General features: G+C 40.6%; 1 protein-coding gene across 1 annotated transcript in view; it reads right to left on the reverse strand.

Moving 5' to 3' along the window:
- The window catches only part of LOC139744008 (EGF-like and EMI domain-containing protein 1), a 106,760-nt gene that overhangs the window by 61,997 nt on the left and 25,169 nt on the right, over positions 1–19,594 (reverse strand). The window contains exons 2-3 of the mRNA XM_071654474.1: positions 8,436–8,573; positions 5,537–5,646 (exon numbers count right to left, since the gene is read on the reverse strand). Of these exons, the coding sequence (XP_071510575.1) occupies positions 5,537–5,646; positions 8,436–8,573 (248 nt within the window). The remainder of the gene's footprint in view (positions 1–5,536; positions 5,647–8,435; positions 8,574–19,594) is intronic.

The raw sequence follows: 19,594 nt of genomic DNA on the forward strand, positions 1-19,594 counted from the left end.
AGAAGACTTAAGGGCTTTTTACACTTGCGTTTCTTAACCCCGGACTTTCTCTGACCCAGGACTATCGTTAGTCCCGTACCAATTTTTTCAGCTTTTTACACTCGCCAATTAGTCCCGTACTATCTCTTGTCCGGGGCTAAGGAGAAAACTGACCTTTTTACACTCGTATCATTTCTTAGCCCTGGACTTTCCAAACCACATGAATATTCATAATTACGCTGTGTACTGTACACGTACACGCACGCACCGGCAGCACTTGATTACCTCGTTTCTGATTGGTCAGTGAGGGTCGGACTTCGTCTCCGTAGCTTAGCCCAGGATTATTTTTTCTTTCTGTTTACACTCACTTGCTTGGCACCGCAATTGCGGTGCTAACCCCTGCTATTTTGCAGGGCCAGATAGTATCGTACTATCGGTGGGGCTAGCCCACTTTGGCAAAAACGAGAGTAAACAGAAAGTGGGCTAAGGATAGTCCCGTACCAACGGTGGGGCTAAGGCCCCCCCTTAGCCCCACCGTTGGTCCGGGGCTAAGCAAAATTTTACAAGTGTAAAAAGCCCTTTACACTGTGAGAGTATTTGTACTGGTACCACGCATTCCCTCATAGAGACAGTGAAACCTTGTTTAGAAATTAGATCTATGTGTTTTGATACATCAATACCTAACCCTCTGGCTAATACATATATCACCATCCACAGAACTACTTTTGACCTGATTTTTGGCTGAATGGTGACAGATCCCTGAACTCGCCCTACATGTCTCAGCTCTGATTTGTGCTTTAATTGAAAAAAATTCTACAAATTACTGCATTGTTTTGATGAGAACAGACAAATAGCTGTGCAAATTCCTGTGCAGTACTTTTTAACGAGTGAAGTCTCTTTAGTTTCACCATTGACAGTCTCTCATACCTCCTTGGTCTACCTCAATGCTAGTATACCACAGAGAGGGGGTAGGTCACAATCTCCAACTTTTCAATATCTGCCACATTCATACTTCTCACGGATTGAAAGAGGGTCATAATAGGACTTTTCACCATGGTAACTACAGTTGCAATCTGTTCTAATTCCTTCTATTTTCTCATCTTGATGGAACAAAAATACCACTTCTATCGCATGTATTTGCACAGGCAACAGACCGTACAATATTCCATCATTTTCCCCCAAATTACCGCCTATTTTCGCAAAAAATGGAACTCCCGGCTGTGGGAGAAGGTGGGGATTAGTTTCAGGCTCTTTCCCAGACATCTGGATCTAGTTTGGGAGGGCTTAGCAAAAAGAGCCAAGCAGGATGTCATATATTTTCAACATGTGATGAAAGACCAATCATTTCAGCCTGGAAAGAGCATAGGGCATAGAGTATCCAACACCAGAGAATTTCTTCACAGGTTCCCCAAATTATTTTTTTGCCCCACATTGGTTCTTCATAGTGTTACCAATATTGAGGCTTGTACTTTATTCTAAATTTGGTGCATCATAAACACTAACACAGAGTTCAAAATGTTTGTCTTTCTGCACTATAGACTCTCTCTCTCACAAACTGGATATAATACACTGTAGCTGTATAGTACTTACATCAATAAAGGAACACTAACAATGATGTGTTCAGAACAACATTTCCTTTTCACTTCTTTTAAAATCATCTATCACTGTAACAAAAGACAACAAGATAATGATTTCACTCCAAATTATGGCAATGTAAGGACTAAAATTACTCAAGTGATGAACAATATTATGGCTCTGTGATCACTATTCTTATAAATTGTTAAATACAGAGCTATTAGAGATATAAATACAAAACAAAGAGTCCTTCTCAAAAGTTTGATCATCAAATTCAACCCATTGAAGATGGGCCATATGAGACAAAAATATTGATATACTTATGAATAATGTATGAAACTTCCACTCAGCCAGCAAGCTGTCGACAACTGCAATATAAGGCTAATAAAAAGTGAATTCTATAAAGTGAGCTGTTGAACTGGCATGTGATGTTGCATTTGTCTTTCCTCTTCACTGCTTTGTCGTCTAATTGGAAAGAGACAAGACTAGTATTGATGCATCACAAAAGATGCAGATTCAGCCGGCATATGAGGCCGTGACAAAGGGGTCTATGAAATACAAACGGAATGAAAAAAACAAAGGCACCAAAGTGCCCTCGGTGGACGGAAATTATTGATGCTAGCAATGCAGCAGACTGGTCAATCCTGGATGCCAAATGCTATTGATAACATCTGTTCTTTAATATCGAACAGAACTCAGAGTAGCCCTTTTAACCCATTGAGGATGAGTCCCGACTATACTCCGGCAGGGGTCTATGGAAAATGCGTGTTGTAGCAAAATCAGTCCGTCCTCAATGGTTCAAGGAGAGAACACATGGTAGTGTCACCTTGCTTTTAACCCCTCTCTGGACCTCCACTTTGAAGTAGTATTGGCATTCTATGCTGAGCAGTTACCAGCCGTAATGACAGAAACTTAAAAATAGATGCTCCATCATACAAAAAGAGGGTGGTATTTGTAGAGGTAGCGGGGGAGATAGAATTGGATTTTTAAGTGACAGTCAATGGACAACAAGCCAGAGGGAGAGAGGGGGATTTAAAAGAACAAGATATACAGTATCAATGCTAATATTCAGAAAAACAGAAACTCTATGCGAGGTTTCACCACCTGAAGGTAAGAAAGAGAGAGGGTTTGCACAGAGAGAGAGATGGCAAAGAGTAACTGACCAAAAGGAGAAACAAGGTAGCCTGCATCTCTGAGAAGCAAAATCAGTTGAAGGTTTGAGGAATTATTGAGCCTTTACTGCCATCAGCATTCCAAAAAGCAGACACTTCCCATTGAAAGAGATACTGAGTTCCCTATTACTTCTATGCAAAATTTTCATCATATCAAATTGAGTATAAGATGCTTGCAAACCTTAAAACCAATGACTTGCTTTAGCTTGAGCAGATTGTTCATACTTTTGCAACCTTCATAATATTGTTGCAACAATTAATAACACCGTTTTGTGATATTTACATCAGAAGATCCTGGAAAGCATCAAATGTTATTATTGATAATCAGCAGATACAGTACACTTAGAAGTCATACTTAACACATTTCTATGTAAAAGTTTATACAATGTTCCACTACGCATAAATTGATTATGAGCTATTTGATAAACAGTAATTGAGTCTCAACGAACTGTAAAATTGAAGAAACCTAAACTTTTTATTTCAGCTCTACTGAATCTCATCTGCACTCCTGCGTGTGCGTGACAGCAAATAGGAAATCAAACATTACTGAACTCAACTACACTTGGGCGGCTATCAACGTGCGTATAGGTATCGCCATGACGATGGGCATGGCAACAGGGGGGTCTGCGTTAATCTCCCCGGCACGGATAATCCGTGGCGGGGGAAGCAGCGGACACTTCCTCCAGAAATGTGAAGGCCCAGACACATCACATCATCTCCCGCACGTCTCGATGGACAAGGCGGGGTCGGGTCACAGGACAAAACGGAAAGGATCCCTCTTCACATGTACGGCGGTGGGTCTACGCCTGGATTTTGGGCGGGAGTGTTTGCGGCACTCTTCCCATCCTCTCTTCCGTTTCTTCTGTTCCTCTGTGTCGGGTCTTTTACTTTCTTTATTTTGGTCCAAGTAAATATTATCACAAAGACTGCCTTGTCATGAGGTCACTACCAGAGATTTAGCCCCGGTAATTTTTAAGTCAACATGGTTTCAGTCCCTCTGATCACATCACAGCAGGTCATATTTTTAGTTCAGTTGTTTGTCATTTCTTTTCTTTGTCCAACTTGGGCAGAGACAACTTCACCTCTTTCCAATATGTTGACTCTGGGAAAGCATGTTTTTTATTTGTTTGGGGTTTTTTGGTCTTTTTGGTTGAATTTTTTTTCCTCTTTTGAGAAAACCTTGGGGAAGGGAATGACCACCTGTATGAATTTGTTTCCCTGATAAAATGCAAATTGCATCGGCTCGCTAAACAGAAATAGCTTCCCTGTGTTTTGTGATGAATGGAGCAGTCCAGGCAGGTTTGGCATGATGATTAGCTGGCAAGGACGCCCTAACAAACAGCAACTTCACCGGAAACAAGTCTGCAATTTTTTTTTTTATCCAATGTGTACTTGAGTTGACCCATAATGAGATTAGTTAGTTGGGACATACAGCAGAATGTCATGGCGTGGTTCATAATTCATTCTTTCTCTTCCCAAACAAGTCCCGTCATCTTTTCATGATGAATAAAAAGACAAAAACAAGCTCTTTCCCCATCCACACTTTCTAATATAATATACTCGTAGTGTTCTCTCGTTACTCGTCTGCTCCATCCCATCTCATTGTACATTCCTTCCAACTTCTTCCTTGACCTTCTTTCCTGACCTTGTTCTACTTCCTTTGAGGGGTCCAGCCAATACTCCTTAAACTTTTCCCAACGATGCCAACTTTTTGCTCCCATCACCATCACTGTCATAATCAACATTTCTCCCCTCTTCCGATGCTACCTCCCAATCTCCCAGCCGCCATCGCATCATATCGATGTTCCTTCATCCGATTTTCCCTTCATTTCTTGCCATTTTCATTTTGCTCTGTGTTTGTTTTCCTTGTTATATCTATCAAGAGAGAACCAATCAAATCAATTTTCTACGTCCCTCACCCTGACTGACGTGTCAAAAAATCCTCAACCACTTGGCCAGAGTGAGTCTTGATTCAGATTGGACAGGTCAGTTGCTGAATTAGATTAGACTGTTCATTTCTCGGCACCCTAGGACACCCATTCTTGTTGGCAAGATGGAGCACATAACCTAGCCTGACCTGCTGACTCAAAGCTTTGTGCTTATTGTGTTTTGATCGAATGGAGGAAATCGTGCCGATTTCACTATCAGTTCTGAAGATCAAACCAAGGCGCTCTTCTTGGACAAGAAGGATGAAACATGGCTATGTTAAATTTGATCTAGCTCAAGCAAGAGTCCCTTGCCCACAGTCTTGCTGTAAAGCAACAATGAAGGAGTCTTACAGCCCTGGCCTGGCCTGGCCAGGAACAAGCCCCGAGGCTGGCAATTCAGGCTCCTTTACTATAGTAGGCCCACTAGACAACTATGTTATAGGGCCCATCTACTACAAAGAAGACTTTGTGGTGAGCTCAAGTCTCAATAAATGCCACATGACTGTGACTGTAACTGATCACCTTAATGTTTTGCTTAACAATATCATCAAAAATTGAGTGACACACAAGTTTAAATTACTGTCTTCACGAAGTTCAGCAGAGTAAGATCACATTCACAGGTCTGGTCTGCTAGACCTGGATTTAGAGTTTTATACAGAAGTGTGAAGGCAATTAAAAAAAAGGGGGTTGCAGACTACCGGGTAGGCCTAGAAGTCTATTTGTAAAAATTGTAGAGCTCTCCGACTCCGTAGGTAGCTGTCCGTCAGCAGTTTGTCTTGGAATTGTGACAATATATATTTCAAATAGGCAGGTGCCACACATTGATTACTGTATGAACGTCCTTCCACCAAGAAATATGAACAAAGGAAAACTGAAACTTACGATATTGACAGCCGGATTCGCCGTTTAGCCTTGACCAACCATGGCAGCACTTGTACTTGGTTTCGTACGTTCGTTCGTACACCATACGATACGATGTGTAGTAAGCAGTTCTGAAACGTAAACATCAAAAAAAAAAAAAAAGCGACAGTTAATTGGGGCAATAACGATAAAGTGATTCAATATCTAACTCTGATAGTTATTGCTTTTTGTCACTAAGGGAGAGAAATACTGCAAGTCTAGGACACAATTACCAATTTACGTTCTGTTAGGGGCGTTCGAGCGCTGTTACATCGCTTGCTGGCTCAGCAATGAGACACATGCTGCAGTTACCCGTTACCCGGCCGGCTGGGCTCACTAGTCGCACCGTACGGGGTCCGTACCTAAAGTTGTACCGGAAGGTAGCTGCGCTTAACCTACCTCAACTAACTGTTACGCAGTCTAGAAACGGGCGGCACCGGCGGCCGGTTTTGAGCTAAGAGCCTAGAGAGGTACAGCAGGTGGGTGGGTTACGGCACTCAATGCACCGAACTCATCAATAAAGAAAGAGTCGCAACACGGAGCTGACATGAGAACCTCTTGGCTGACATGCACAATGATAAGCATGAACGACTGGACAAAATACAGAACGAATGCACTATCGGTGCGAAAGTAAGAGATATTAATTACGTCATAATTTTTCCACTCGCTGTATGTTAGTCGTAAAATCAGCTCAGACAATTTACATATTCTAGCTACAAAAAGGCCTTATTATAAGATTTAGATGTAATGCACTCAAAATACATTGTGTTAGATAATAATCGACATCATTCCTTTGCGTCCTAAGGTTTTCGGCGCGTGAAATATAAGTGTTAACGGATCAAGAAAATATCGATCATTATGTTAGCACAACAACGCACTCAACGATCCATGCATCATAATGTGATTTAGTTTAAGATTTCGAATACTTATTTTTTAATTGAATTAATGATACGGCGAATAAAGATAATCTAACAGGCTGTATAGGATGTTCGTTATCTAGAATGGCATAATACCACGTGATATGCGGCATAGAAGATAGGGAAATATTCATCAAAGTCAAACAAAAATAACTACTCAGACTCTGAAAACACGCAGGGGGATATGTTTCTGCTGAATGTTTTAGATTGCTAATTGACTTCAGGAAAACAAGCATTTAATAGAAGAAAGCTCAATTTCCTCTATATGACGTTAGACTAGAGGCGAACGGTCGTCTTTGGGCACTTGCGGTTTTGGGCAATGACCCCCTGCAGAGGTGATCGTGACTTTTCTGGAGGACTTCTCATTTTCAAAGCCCTCTTACATAGGACGAGGAAAATTGATGTAATTAGGGGAAGATTTCCACTAAGCGCTTCAACTATCAATATCCCGCTGGCGGCTAAACTTCAAGGTAGTGTTTCTAAATTTTTCTGTCGAGAAGATGGGCGGTAACAAAACCATCAGGTATATATAGACACTTTCTTTGTTGTGACTGGTGATAATACAAGTTTCTAAGAAAAGAAAAACGGATGTGGGTTTTTTTCTTGGGTGTATCATGATTTGTTGAATATAGATATCAAATCCTTTCGATCGGACAGGGGATGAATGCCGCATGTCACTCAACGAGCAGAAAAATTCTCTACTCTTGGTATAACAATATGCCTGCATGCTATAGTATCTTCATGCTAGATCGTACATTGTAATTATTTCAATAATAAAAGTTTGCGCAATTTGCTGATCAAGTCCTACTTTTTAACGTTAATAGTTATATTATGTTTGATAAGTAGAGAACACATGAAGAAGACAAACTGCTACACTGCTATTAACCCGGTGCTATCATTCATCATTATTCTCTCTTGATATATCACTCAGAGTCCTAGCGAGTACATCAGAGCATGACTTTACGAAAGACATTTTCCTTTGTCCGCAATGAGCACAGACATTCCATAGAAATCTGCCATTGATTTTATAAACTGTATATAGCGATTATCGGCGATAGAAATAAAAGTTTGCGCGTAGATATTAGATAAACTGTACTATAATCCTCCATAATAATAATGGGCCTACAGTACACACTGTCACGTCGTCTTAAGATATGAAGATACCATATAGGGTCTTGTATACAATATGATTTAGAAGATGGATCCTAAGAGTTTTTGTCAAACTCCAACTCATCCCCCGAAAAGATGTCTTGAATTCCGTGCTCCCCTATATACCAAATATTGACAAATTTGTGTTCTCCAAGACGTTATCGTGATCTTGATTATCGGCATACTTTTTTTTTCTTGCGTGTGTATTTTTTCTTTGTACACTGTAAAAACATCGGTGTTAGATTTAACATCACGGGTGTTAAATCTAACACCGATCAATCTTCAATAGAGGACCACACCCACAGGTGTAGAAAATGTACTGTGATGGTGTTGAAAAGTGTTCACCTGACACTTCGTGGTTTTAATTTGACACTGTACCTGGTGATATTTTGACACTGTACTGGTGTTAATTAAAAAATGACACCACATGGTGTTGATTTGATATTTGTTGGTGTTAATATCAATGGTTTAACACCCGTCCAGCTTCAATAAGAGACCACACCAGCTGGCGTTACTGTGGTGTAAATTCATTTTCACATTTTTTCAAAAATCTAGTATTTTAATGTAAAATTCTTGATCGTCTTGTTTAAATTAAAAATCAACAAGAAGTGCAGTTACTAAGAAACTCTTCAAAAACAGTTTTATATTTGGAAATGACACCCGGAGGTGTTAATTTAACACCATAAATGAGCACCGAAAATTTAACACCAGCTCGGTGTTCACTATTTAACACCGGACTTTTTGCAGTGTATCTGTGCACGTACTGGCGTTTTGTTTGTTTGTTTGTTTGTTTTGTTTGTTTGTTTTTAACTCACCTCCTTTCATATCCGACGCACCACTGATTTGTGTAGCCGCAGTTTGGTCTCCACACTTTTACCATCCGAGTGTACGGCCGCACACAGGGCCTTCTATGGCCCGCCATAGAGAGCTCCTGGTATGGACACACGTTCGGCCTGCAGGACCACAAAGAGAAGACAGAGAAGTAAACAACAAAGTCAAAAATATAATAACGTCAGACACGAATCATATATACTGCAAAAAGCAGAAATGTTCGTGTGCATTTTCATTTCGCAAGAGCCAAGATTTGCGGAATTAAAATGCACGCGAACGTTCTTGTCTACACTCTGTACTGAATGCCATACATTATTGAGGCAATTTCTTGCCGAAAAAAAAGAATATATATAAATTCATATATAATCTTGCATTAGAGAATAACCCGTCTGCCACGATGCGAGTGTCATTGTTTTATACTATCTTGAACAAAACAAAAAAAAATAGCAAGTATATACACACGAGGAATATTATTGCCGCATCTAAACTCATACTCGCTGGGAGAAAATAATTTTTGAAGTTATCATTTAGTAAGCATCTCGATTTAATGTTGTTTGTTAGTTTCACAAACGACAGTTCCTTGATTTCTATATTTTATAGGGATAGTATCTGTATATTGCTGACATTAATCTTTGCTCTTTCTAATATGCGATGATATGTGTTAAAAAAAAAGTTTGATTAAGTTATAGTTTGTATACAAATTCACAAGAAGGAGGGGTTGGCTGTATATTCAAGTTAACCTTTATAACGATGATTGAGACTTCACTTTTAGTGCACGACCGAGAAGCAACGCATCGGGTAAATTAACAAATTCTGCCAAAAGATAAGAAGACAATTTTCATTCAAAGTTACATAGTACTTATCTCAACCAGTAAAACCAATCCTTGAGTAAGATGTAAGAGGGAATTAATTGCTCTTTTAAATTCACACGCCCTTCAAGCACAAAAAGGCGAAACTTTCCAATATGTAGACTTTAGAAAATGTTCAAAGATTATATCGGGAGATATCTTGCGTAATCTGCCGATTTGAATTTCGCGAGATATTGGCAGCAGCTGATATTAGGATTGGACAACACTTTCACAAAGCGTACAACGGGAATGTGACGATGTTTCTCGATCACATTTCGCTGGCACAATGCTGCATGGAATACACAAAGAAAACCGATTATAGGAATCACAAAACACTTTAGTCAAGCTCAAAGTTCATGTCATGGAAAAGAAAAAGATTATTATCATTCTAATGTTACGTGGAGTGATCGATTCAGGAACCTCAAATCAAGAACACGTCGAATACATAATATTTTAAGGTGCTGGCGGTAATAGAAAAATTCTATTGTGGCGGCGACAAAACCTAACTAAGCTAGGATTCTTTTTTTTTCTTTCTTTCTTTCTTTTTTAGATTGCAGAGCGAAGTGCTAAATGGCTTCTTCTGAAAAGGATAACGATCCAGCATGACATTGTGAGATCATGCGACATTAATCATTCTAGCAAATAGGGGATGTCAATGTGGTCCGGGAAATCTAAACTGTTCTCGAACTCTATCGATGATATTCCTCCGCGCATTCACTGCAGGACGTTCGCTATCAAGACACCGCAAAGTTGCATGGTGTAGTATACGGTGGATCAATAATTACTATTGTGAATTGATTAAAACACATCACATCGGTAAAGAAAACAAACAAGAAGAATTCAGAGTTACAGGAACCAAATATTTTCGGGAGCATATAAATGATATTACTTATTTCACGTGATTTTTTCTTTCTTCCCTTTGGATCTATCTGCATCTTCAAAACTAAACTTTGGCAAATTCCATTGTTTCCGAAGAAGATCGTGTTTGTAGTAGTATACTAATGTAGGGAATAGTGTGATAATTATTGCATGAAAAGGCAAGGCAGAGAAACAGTTTCTCTTTATCATGTGTTAATCCTGGAATCCTCAATTCCAAAGGCAGAGTTGTAACTTATTCGGTTTATTCATGGTTTATGTCCCCTTTTGCTCCACACGACACCTAATCTATCCGTAGCACACGTTCCATTCACGCCGAAATTCGACGCCAACTTGATCTGCTCCCATTAGCAGCCTCTCGCCATGGGGTATGCAGTGATCATCACCTGGCGAAATTCAAAGATTAGGCGCAATCAGAGGAGAATGCTGGCATACAAATTACTTTATTTGATTACAGAAAGAGGAAGAAAACAGAAAAGGAGAAAAAACATACAAACTAAGGGGCATTTTCTCAAAGTGGAGAAAAGGCGAAAGATATTTTGCTGCTTTTTATATTTTCTGCTATGTTACAGTTGTTTGCGCGATTTTCCCCAAGGGAATTCCCGAGGAGAGAAGATGAGAGCTTTGTGTATATACCACTCGTTGTTCGCAACCCTCCATTATCAAGGTCAGATTCGCAAATGGAAGAAAGGAATTCCCTGCGCAAATATGCATTCCATATGGACCAAATGTAAATGGTGTCAAATGGGGCGGGAGGGGTGGGACACATTGTAACTTCTTAGAAGTCTCGTCATTATTTTGGGCGCGAACGTATAAGGCGGGCTATCATGCCGCTAAATGGGATCTGTATTCATCCACTTGATGAATTACAGAAAAATATGCCATTAGTATCCAAGGACGTTTTAGTTCGACAGGTGTGGTTGAGGAGTCCAATTCAGTCTGTAAACATCGGCGATTAAAGCCAAAATCTTGTCACGGAGCTCTCGTGTTGAGTTGAAATGTCGAACGCTTGTCCTAGCATGAATACCTATAATAAGGCTTGCTATAACAAAATCGCCATGGCAACTTCTTCTTTGAACTGCAGACAACCTGATGCAGCCGACGATGATTTCCCCTGAAGTGAGCATATTCCTCAGAGCTTTTCGCTTGCAAAAATTTTTACAAATATAAATACAAAACCCTATCTTCAGTGCGTTCGACACTTCTGCGATAATAATAGTCGGCACAAAATTACACAAAGCCAATTACCATCCCCCATTAGGCCCAGCCCCCCCCCCCCTCTCTCTCTCTCTCTCTATCAGTTCATTTTCTCTATCTATCCGTTTATATTCACCTGTCTGTCTCTCTAATATCGTTTTATTTTATTCTATATACGTCAGTTTACAAGTGTTACATAGTATTGTTGTTATGTATATCTTATGGCAACTTGACTATAAAAGTTTGGGTTCTCTGCATGGTCACAACGCAATACTTCTCAACTCTCAGTGTCTACTGCGAGGTTTTATCTTTTTATCTGACTTTCTTCCAGAACATTTAGTCAGTAGTGGTTACCGGTTACAGTTGTGGTTACCTGTATTGGCAGGAAGGCCAACAAAGAAACATGCTTGTTGACTTACTGCCTTTTCCTGCCAAAGAAAGTTATATGTAGGCCGGCTTACTCAGGAAGTGCAGTATGTGCGCGTCGGGCTCCTTTCACTCCGGTTAAAGCAATATCCGAAGGTCGAGTTCGTTAAAATTGTCTTCAGGGGCATTGCACTCCCTTTTATGTTACGTGGATCCATATTATTACGCATTAGTTTGTTGTGTATATTTGAGTTATCTCTCGGATCTTCTTAAGATTGCATTCACCTGAAGTAGTCATTCAAGACTGTATCATCGCATGCGAAAAGTGCAGACTTCGCAAACACTTCGGAGCTATGCTGTGTTTGTGATGAAACGGTCATATATTTACCTACTTTCGTATGCACTGAACGATGCAAATAAGAATATATCGAGGAATGAAACTGAGAAGTAGATTAAAAGAAAACTGGCAGTATAGGAATGGCACTGCCGGTACATTTTCTAGTGCAATGTATATGCCTATATGGCAGTAGTATGATGGCAACAATACTATTAATAGTAGCAGCAGTAGTGCAGTTAGCAGCATAGCATATAGTAGTACTATATAGATACATGATATAGTAGTGCTATATAGGCCCTACTAGTAGTAGTAGCAATGAAGTATAAGATAGTAGTGGCATATATAGAGTAGTGGATGTTAGCAGAATACTATGCTGTTAGCAGTAAGTAAAGTTTCAGTGGAAGCAAGGCTGAGGCAGGTAGGACTACGATAGGAGGATCTCGAAATAAAGTTCTCCTTGGTAGGATCACACTTATGACAATTTATTGTGGTATCTGAACTAGCTCAAGAATCTGGGGCAGAGATCAGCATATCGAGGGGTGTGTTTATTTTTATATTGTATATACGATATAGAAGAATAGGACGTTGTAAGAAAGACGGTGGAGGCGGAACAGAAGAAAGGCGGCAGGTTAGAGAAGCATGGTTTTTCTCTTTTTTCTGCATGGGCTCGTTATATAAGACATGGTCCCGATATTCCTGAACCCGCTATTGCCTGGCTGAACAGCACCGAACTGCTGGTTGTCGACACGGGGAGATCGGGGCGAGTTGCAAACCTTCTTCTCCCTCGCCTCGCCAAAAATAGCCGCCGACAAAAATTAGGGACGTCCGCCGATCTTGCAGGCGAGGACACGCACAAACTTTTGCGTCTTTTCGTTAAAAAGCCATACTAAACAGCGAAAGACAAATTTTCCTTCTCTCCCTCTATTCTCTGGTGAGAGAAATTCAGATGACAGCACCCAGTTTCCGCTGTCCTGTCTTCTAGATCGGATCTACTTCCTGACGGGCAGCTGCTGCTCTTTACTATGTGTCTCCTTGTGTAACCGTCCGAGTGAGTAGGTGTTTGTGTGTGTGTGTGTGTGTGTGTGTGTGTGTGTGTGTGTGTGTGTGTTTAATTGTTACTATTTGTGTTATGAAATGAATACTGTAGAAAACGTAATTGCAATAATCGGTTTCATGAAATTATATTGTAGAAAGAAAATGTAATGTTTCAAAATGAAATTAATCTGTTGAAAATGTAATTGTGATGTATCATTTGCTTTATGATTGATTTGTTGTTGGCCTATCAGGTAAAGGAAATCAAATAAAGATCTCAGAAAAAATGTGTGTGTGTGCGTGCGTGTGTGTGACAGGTTTTTTTCCCAGTTTGTGTGTGTGTGTGTGTGGCATGTTTGTGTGAAAAGGGGGATTGAGAAAACACTTAGAGATTTTTTTTCCGGAAGTACTTTGAATAAATTTTATAAACTCGACAATACGGTACGAGCAAAAATACCCCTTCAACTTGATTTACAGTATATAAAATGACCAGCAACACAGAATGTGTGGAAGTGTGTGTGCTGTATAAAACGAGAGACAGACAGACGAACAGACAAACGGACACAATAAAAGAAGGAGATCTCCTTGGTCTGGAAGGACACCTTGATCTGCAAATAAGACTTATACGATCCATATTGGGAAAATATATGGGCATTTCAAATGCCACGCCAATCCCTTTGTGTGGTTTCAGTGTTTTTGTTTTTGTTTTTGTTTTTGTTTTTCAAACTGGGATTGATACCGATGTCTGGTTGAGATGAGCTGAGATGCTCGCAACGACGAAAAGAAACTGAGAAAAAACAGAATGTGAAATGAGGTACGAATTTGTGCTGCTATCAGACAGAATGAAATGGGGATGAGAGCTCAAAATCTCGATATATTTCAGCTCACACTTCCGGAGCAGACGCCAGCGATACGCCGATATCATTTTCATTGTCACGCGAATCGATGGAAGTTCGCTAGAACTCTTCAATACCGATAATAAACACGTGCGATAGATTAGAATGGAACGCTTTTCCTTTAATATATACAGTTGCAGCGTACGTATTCATCACACGACAATACACGTTCCTTCTTGATTAAAGCCTACTTTTAGCGGGTTAAATGTACCCACTTGCCTTATTTATCCTCTTCAAAACATTCCTATATAGGCCCACACAATATCCATGCTATTTGCAGCGGTGGTAGTTGTTTTTGCGTTTTTAATTTTCCAAGTCTTCTTTTCCTACCTCACTTATGGCAAATATAATTGCTTCCACCCTTTCCAACACCCCTCCCTAACCCATACCATTCCCGAGAGGAGCCAGATAAGTAGCGGTGGTGAGAGATTATCCCATTCCCCGTTGCAATGGTCTACCGTGAAATATCTATTCCTGGCGCCACGCTAATTGTACGCAACTATACTCCACGTTTTCTTTTCCTACCACAGCTCCGGGGAAGGGGGAAATTTTCCAACTACAAGCATGAGGAAACCGATATTATTGTCTGAGAACTGAGCGACTTGATCTCCTGCATGGCAGAAGGCCAAAGTAGGTCTAAATCTTATCATACATTCTTAAGATAATAATATCGATTCGTCTTAGTGGCGCAGGATACCCCCATAATTGACATTTCACTAACGCTGCATCGCACTTTGTTTTTGCATTGTTATTGGTGGTGGACCGGGTGTTTGTCTACGTGTGTGTGAGTATATATAGAACATGATGAGCGTAAGAGCATAGGACCACGACTGTAATCAATTTGTGTACGCAGAGCAGCCCCCTTCAATCCTTTCTCAATAGGAAGACAGTGAATGTTGAGAAATTCTAAAGACCCACTGAAATCCATCTCTAGATATTTTAGAGGAAGATGGATTATGATATAAATATCCGACATTGATGTTCTTTGCTGCTGTCTGTTTATCTGTTATTGTAAATACTGCTATCATTAATATTGTTTGCCTTACTATTGCTTGTGCTATCATTATCACAGTCATTATGACAATCATCATAATCATTATGAATACCACAAATATTTTCGTCATCATCGGGATTTTTTTTTAAATGATCACACCCTATTACCATAATGTTATTCAATTCCATGACAGTAAGTGACCTCGTCAGAAATCAAACGATGATCTACAATAATGCACTACACTGGATAGCCTATTTCAAAAGACGATCTTTACGCCAAGATGGCCCAAATTCATCTCAAATTGACGGAAAGTTCTCTCGCTCAAAGTAATTTGCCTCTGACATGCCATTAAAAATATAGAAAAAGTCTGAAAGTAAGGCTATCAGTGCAGGACGCTGCGTTTCCTGTAACACCCGCCCTTGACGTTTTTAGAATGCAGACGATGGGAATTTTCGGGGGGTGCGGACAGGTTGACAGCATCCTGTGGGATGCTCCATTCTTCTCAAGCGTTCGTGACATCACCAGACAAAACACGGCATTGAACTTGACGGCTTCCGTTCCCTAACCGACAAAATCACTTACCTATTGAACCCTCCGAACCCCATCCCATCCCATCCAAACTCAACACTTTTCATCCAAACTCTTTGATTTTATAGAACATTGCCCCTCCCCCTCCCCCCAACAAAAATGGAATGACATATTAAAATAAAAAGATGATGCTATCGCAACTTAACGATGATGAAGCATTGCTAGACAAATTGACGTCTGCTTTGGCTCTCGCATCAGTGTGTAAAGGACCTACCTTTCATCACTGTCAAGGCTAGGCTAGAACTGGCCAAGGGGGGAATCGAGCCATGCAGTGTGAATATTTTGGACGAACTTGTATTCCACGAAATGGTGACCGGGATGGTTTGGGAAATGTATTCGCCATATCATAGACAACTTTCAAAGAAAAGTGCGTCGTTTCATGGTAATTTCTTGGGACGTAAGAAAAGAAAGAAGGAAACCTGCATGGGCGACATCTTGCTTTAGATATCAATTCTCGCTGATGCAAATTTTCCCCGAACTCGTGATTATTTGGTGAGCTGATGTCGCTTCGTTTCCCATATGCCTTAACTTCATCACCTTGTTTCCAAATCAATTTATATAAATGTACAACATTATGGCAATGTGGAATGATTGTTCATAGGTAGGCCTACACTACATACAATATCATGATTGTTCTGTTTCAGCCAAGAAGTTCGCAATTTTGTTCCGTTGGGTGGAACTGAATCAGAAATCATGTCGCTAGAGAGCAAAAGGAGACACATCGTGGGTACATGATATGCAGAGCGATATGTGAAAACCCCAAGGTACACATTCTTTTAATGTCTCGAGCAACATAATTTACTTTTTCTGGAGCGTTAAAGTGGGAGTTCGTGCACTTGGAAGCCCACTTCAGATGGTGCATAATCAGTCTCAGCATTTGGAATACAGTAGTGAAATTAGAGACCCACCATCCCCACCTCTTACACAAAGCCCTGATGTGAATATCGTTTCTCAAACAAATCTAAGTGACGTATCTTCACCGTGTGTGGCGCTTTGATCCCTTTTATATCGTTCTGTCCCTGCAGGTGTTTCACTATGTGTGAGGCTGTATCAAATTAAAGACTGCAATGTTTACGTCTACCGCTGATGGCCTTAATGGCGCTACTTCTGGAGACCGAGGAAATTCGACACCAGTTTCGTATAGGTTCGACGACCCCATCGTTCTACCTCCTGTCTCGACAGAATACGGGCGGTCATGACCTTCATCTGTGATTATGTGTGTGTGTGTGTGTGTGTGTGTGTGTGTGTGTGTGTGCTCGAGTGGGTGTTTGTATGTGTGGATGTGCCTGCAAAAGGTGATATGGATCTCAGACCTTCTTTTTTTTCTGGAAACTAGCAACAGTATTCTTCTCCCGTCATTGGAGAACAGTCAGAAGGTCATATCCGCAGGGACACTGGAAAAAGTTTGGGATTTTTCCCCTAAGTGGTTCTAGAGTATTTTAAATACTCCTCATGCGTCCGCCTTGTTGCTGGTGCGGTCATAAGCCTAACGTAACCGTATCCAATAGCACCAGCTGACTGGTACATGGTGTTACACAAACATACAGAAGAAGAGAGACTGGCTTGAAGTATGCCGTCTGTAGGCCTACAGTTGTAAATTACATTCCCAATAGTGGCATTGCCGATCATAAAAACCTAATTATAACGACGAATGCGCTAGTAACAATGCTGATATCAATTAACAAAATAATTATGATAATAATCGTCTATTGTTGAAACCATCATGGTATTTTTTAATTGTTGCTCACGAAGTGCTTTGCTATATGCACTTATATGGCAGTGGTGTATATAGCTTTTAGGTTATCGAATATAAATGACTATAGGCAAGCAACTTGTGTACGACAGGAGCAGGATGACACGACAACGCCCAGAGTCCCCAGTAGCACCCTACAACGTACCCAGCGACAAACACGCTAGAGACAACTTTCAGATTCCCCGGTGGCCCCTTTTGAAGTACCCCAGCGACAAACAGCTAGGGTTACTAATGGCAACCTTCAGAGTCCCAAGTAACATCCTATGAGGTACCAGCAACAAACATTGTACCCGCAGCTACAACCTTCAGCTAGATTCCCTATAGTAACACCCTATGATGTACCCAGCAGCATACAGAATCAAAAGAGACAACACAGAGATACTACGGTATAGCACCCTAGGAAGTACCCAGCGGCAAATATAATCTAGAGAGACAACCTTCACTGACTGGTCCCCACTGACAACTTCAGGGCTCCAAATGATACCTTAAAGAATGTTGCCTGTGACATTACCTACGCAGTCCCTATAAAGTCCCCAAAAGGCTCATAATGAAGTTCTCTTTGACAACCGACTGAATCTCCAGAAAGTCCAACACAAGAATTATTCATTCTATGAGCCTGAAGGAAGCAAACGCTGTAATCATACGATGCTGTACTGGTGGCTGTGACGATTGAACAAGATTGTCAGAATCAAGTACAATATTCGGCCCATATTGCTTTTTTTTCAGAGGCACACAAAATAATAACAGCCGCAGACTAAAATAGCAAGTCTGACGAGCCCGCAAGCATATCGCTGTGTCATTATGCTATTACTCATATTATGATATCTTTGCATTGATCTCAGCAACAGTCATATTTATTACATTTGCACACGAGGGGAAAAGGGGTTAGAGAGACCATCTCATGTCGCATGGCAAGCCACCGACTTGTGGGTAAAGATGGTCTTGAAAGACCGGTTCTTTCTGTGTATATCATGCATTTGAGGCCTCGGCTCCTTGGCGCAAAAAAAAGAGCCCGGAATACACACTTCCCTCAGGACACATCCTCGGACTAGAGCTTGTACAGGGTCTAGAGCTCTGAGAGGAAGGGGGTTTAGATAATACCTGGCTCTTAAAACAAACGCATGACTGAAAATTTTGCATGAGACAAGCATGTTTTGGCTACACAGCGGTAGGAATTAGTAACCATCGGCCCACCAGCCACGGACGTGGGAGTCTCCCCACCTCCCTGCCCTTTTAGGAAGTAGCGCTTGCGATAAATATCGAAATATCAGAGGTTACTATGTTGTGATGTCTTTTATTAGATTGTAAACCTCCAAGAGGAAGAAATACACAAATTCAGCTATCCAGTATTCCTCTCAATGCCAAGAAACTCACTCGAACAGCTGGAAGCTATTGATCTGTTGTTCTATTGGCCAAGAGTTAGCTCTTGGCTATGTCTTATATGGCATCTAGTCCGTGACATTCAACTCTCCATGTATCAGTACATCTGTTTGATAACCATTCCGCCAACCACTACAGAAGGTGTGTGTTAAGGTGGCCACAAAGTTCTACTTTTGTTGAGACACCCTAGAAAGGTCCGGCGATATGGCATATAGCCTTCTTACAGCCGCAAGCTGAAATCGATAAGTCAAATATTTCTCTCTTTCTTAATCTCAATCTCTCTTTTTTCAAAGTTTTGCGGTAACTGCTAATATTCTAGAAATTGTAACGAGAAAGAATGAAACTCAATACGTCCAAAGCTGTGCGTTCTCAGCGTTTGACAGACCAAGGAGTTCTCTCTCTTTCTCTCCCTCCTTCCTTCTCTTTTAGAATTGGCATTGTACCCATTTTCCCTTCCTCCGAATATAGTTCTCTATATCACTGGCTTATTCTTCTTTCTTTTTTTTTAAGCAGTGGCTCGAGGCCGAGTATAAGATTTTTGTTTAATCGATAAATTCAGAAGATGAAAATGTCATAAAAAACAAAAGTCGTCATTGGCAGGATAAAGAGCATAGATTTTAATACGCACATGTCTGCAATGCATATTAACACCAACCAAAAAAGCGCTTGTCCCCTCTGATAAGATCAAAATTACGCGTTTCTCACATAGATTTGAAATCTTCCACCTGCCAAAATTGTAGGTTCACCATTTGCCATTTTCTTTAGTGTGTTCTTACCCTAGTTCAGATCCCGACATTCTAACGTCACACTCAGTATACTATAGCGACTGATATTTTGTAGTTTTTCATCTTTGCAACATGTGCATAACTTCGCATT

Source organism: Diadema antillarum, unplaced genomic scaffold (assembly GCF_040938485.1).
Source record: "Diadema antillarum isolate AM-2024a unplaced genomic scaffold, OU_Dant_1.0 seq00001128_RagTag, whole genome shotgun sequence".
Classification (NCBI taxonomy): Eukaryota; Metazoa; Echinodermata; class Echinoidea; order Diadematoida; family Diadematidae; genus Diadema; species Diadema antillarum.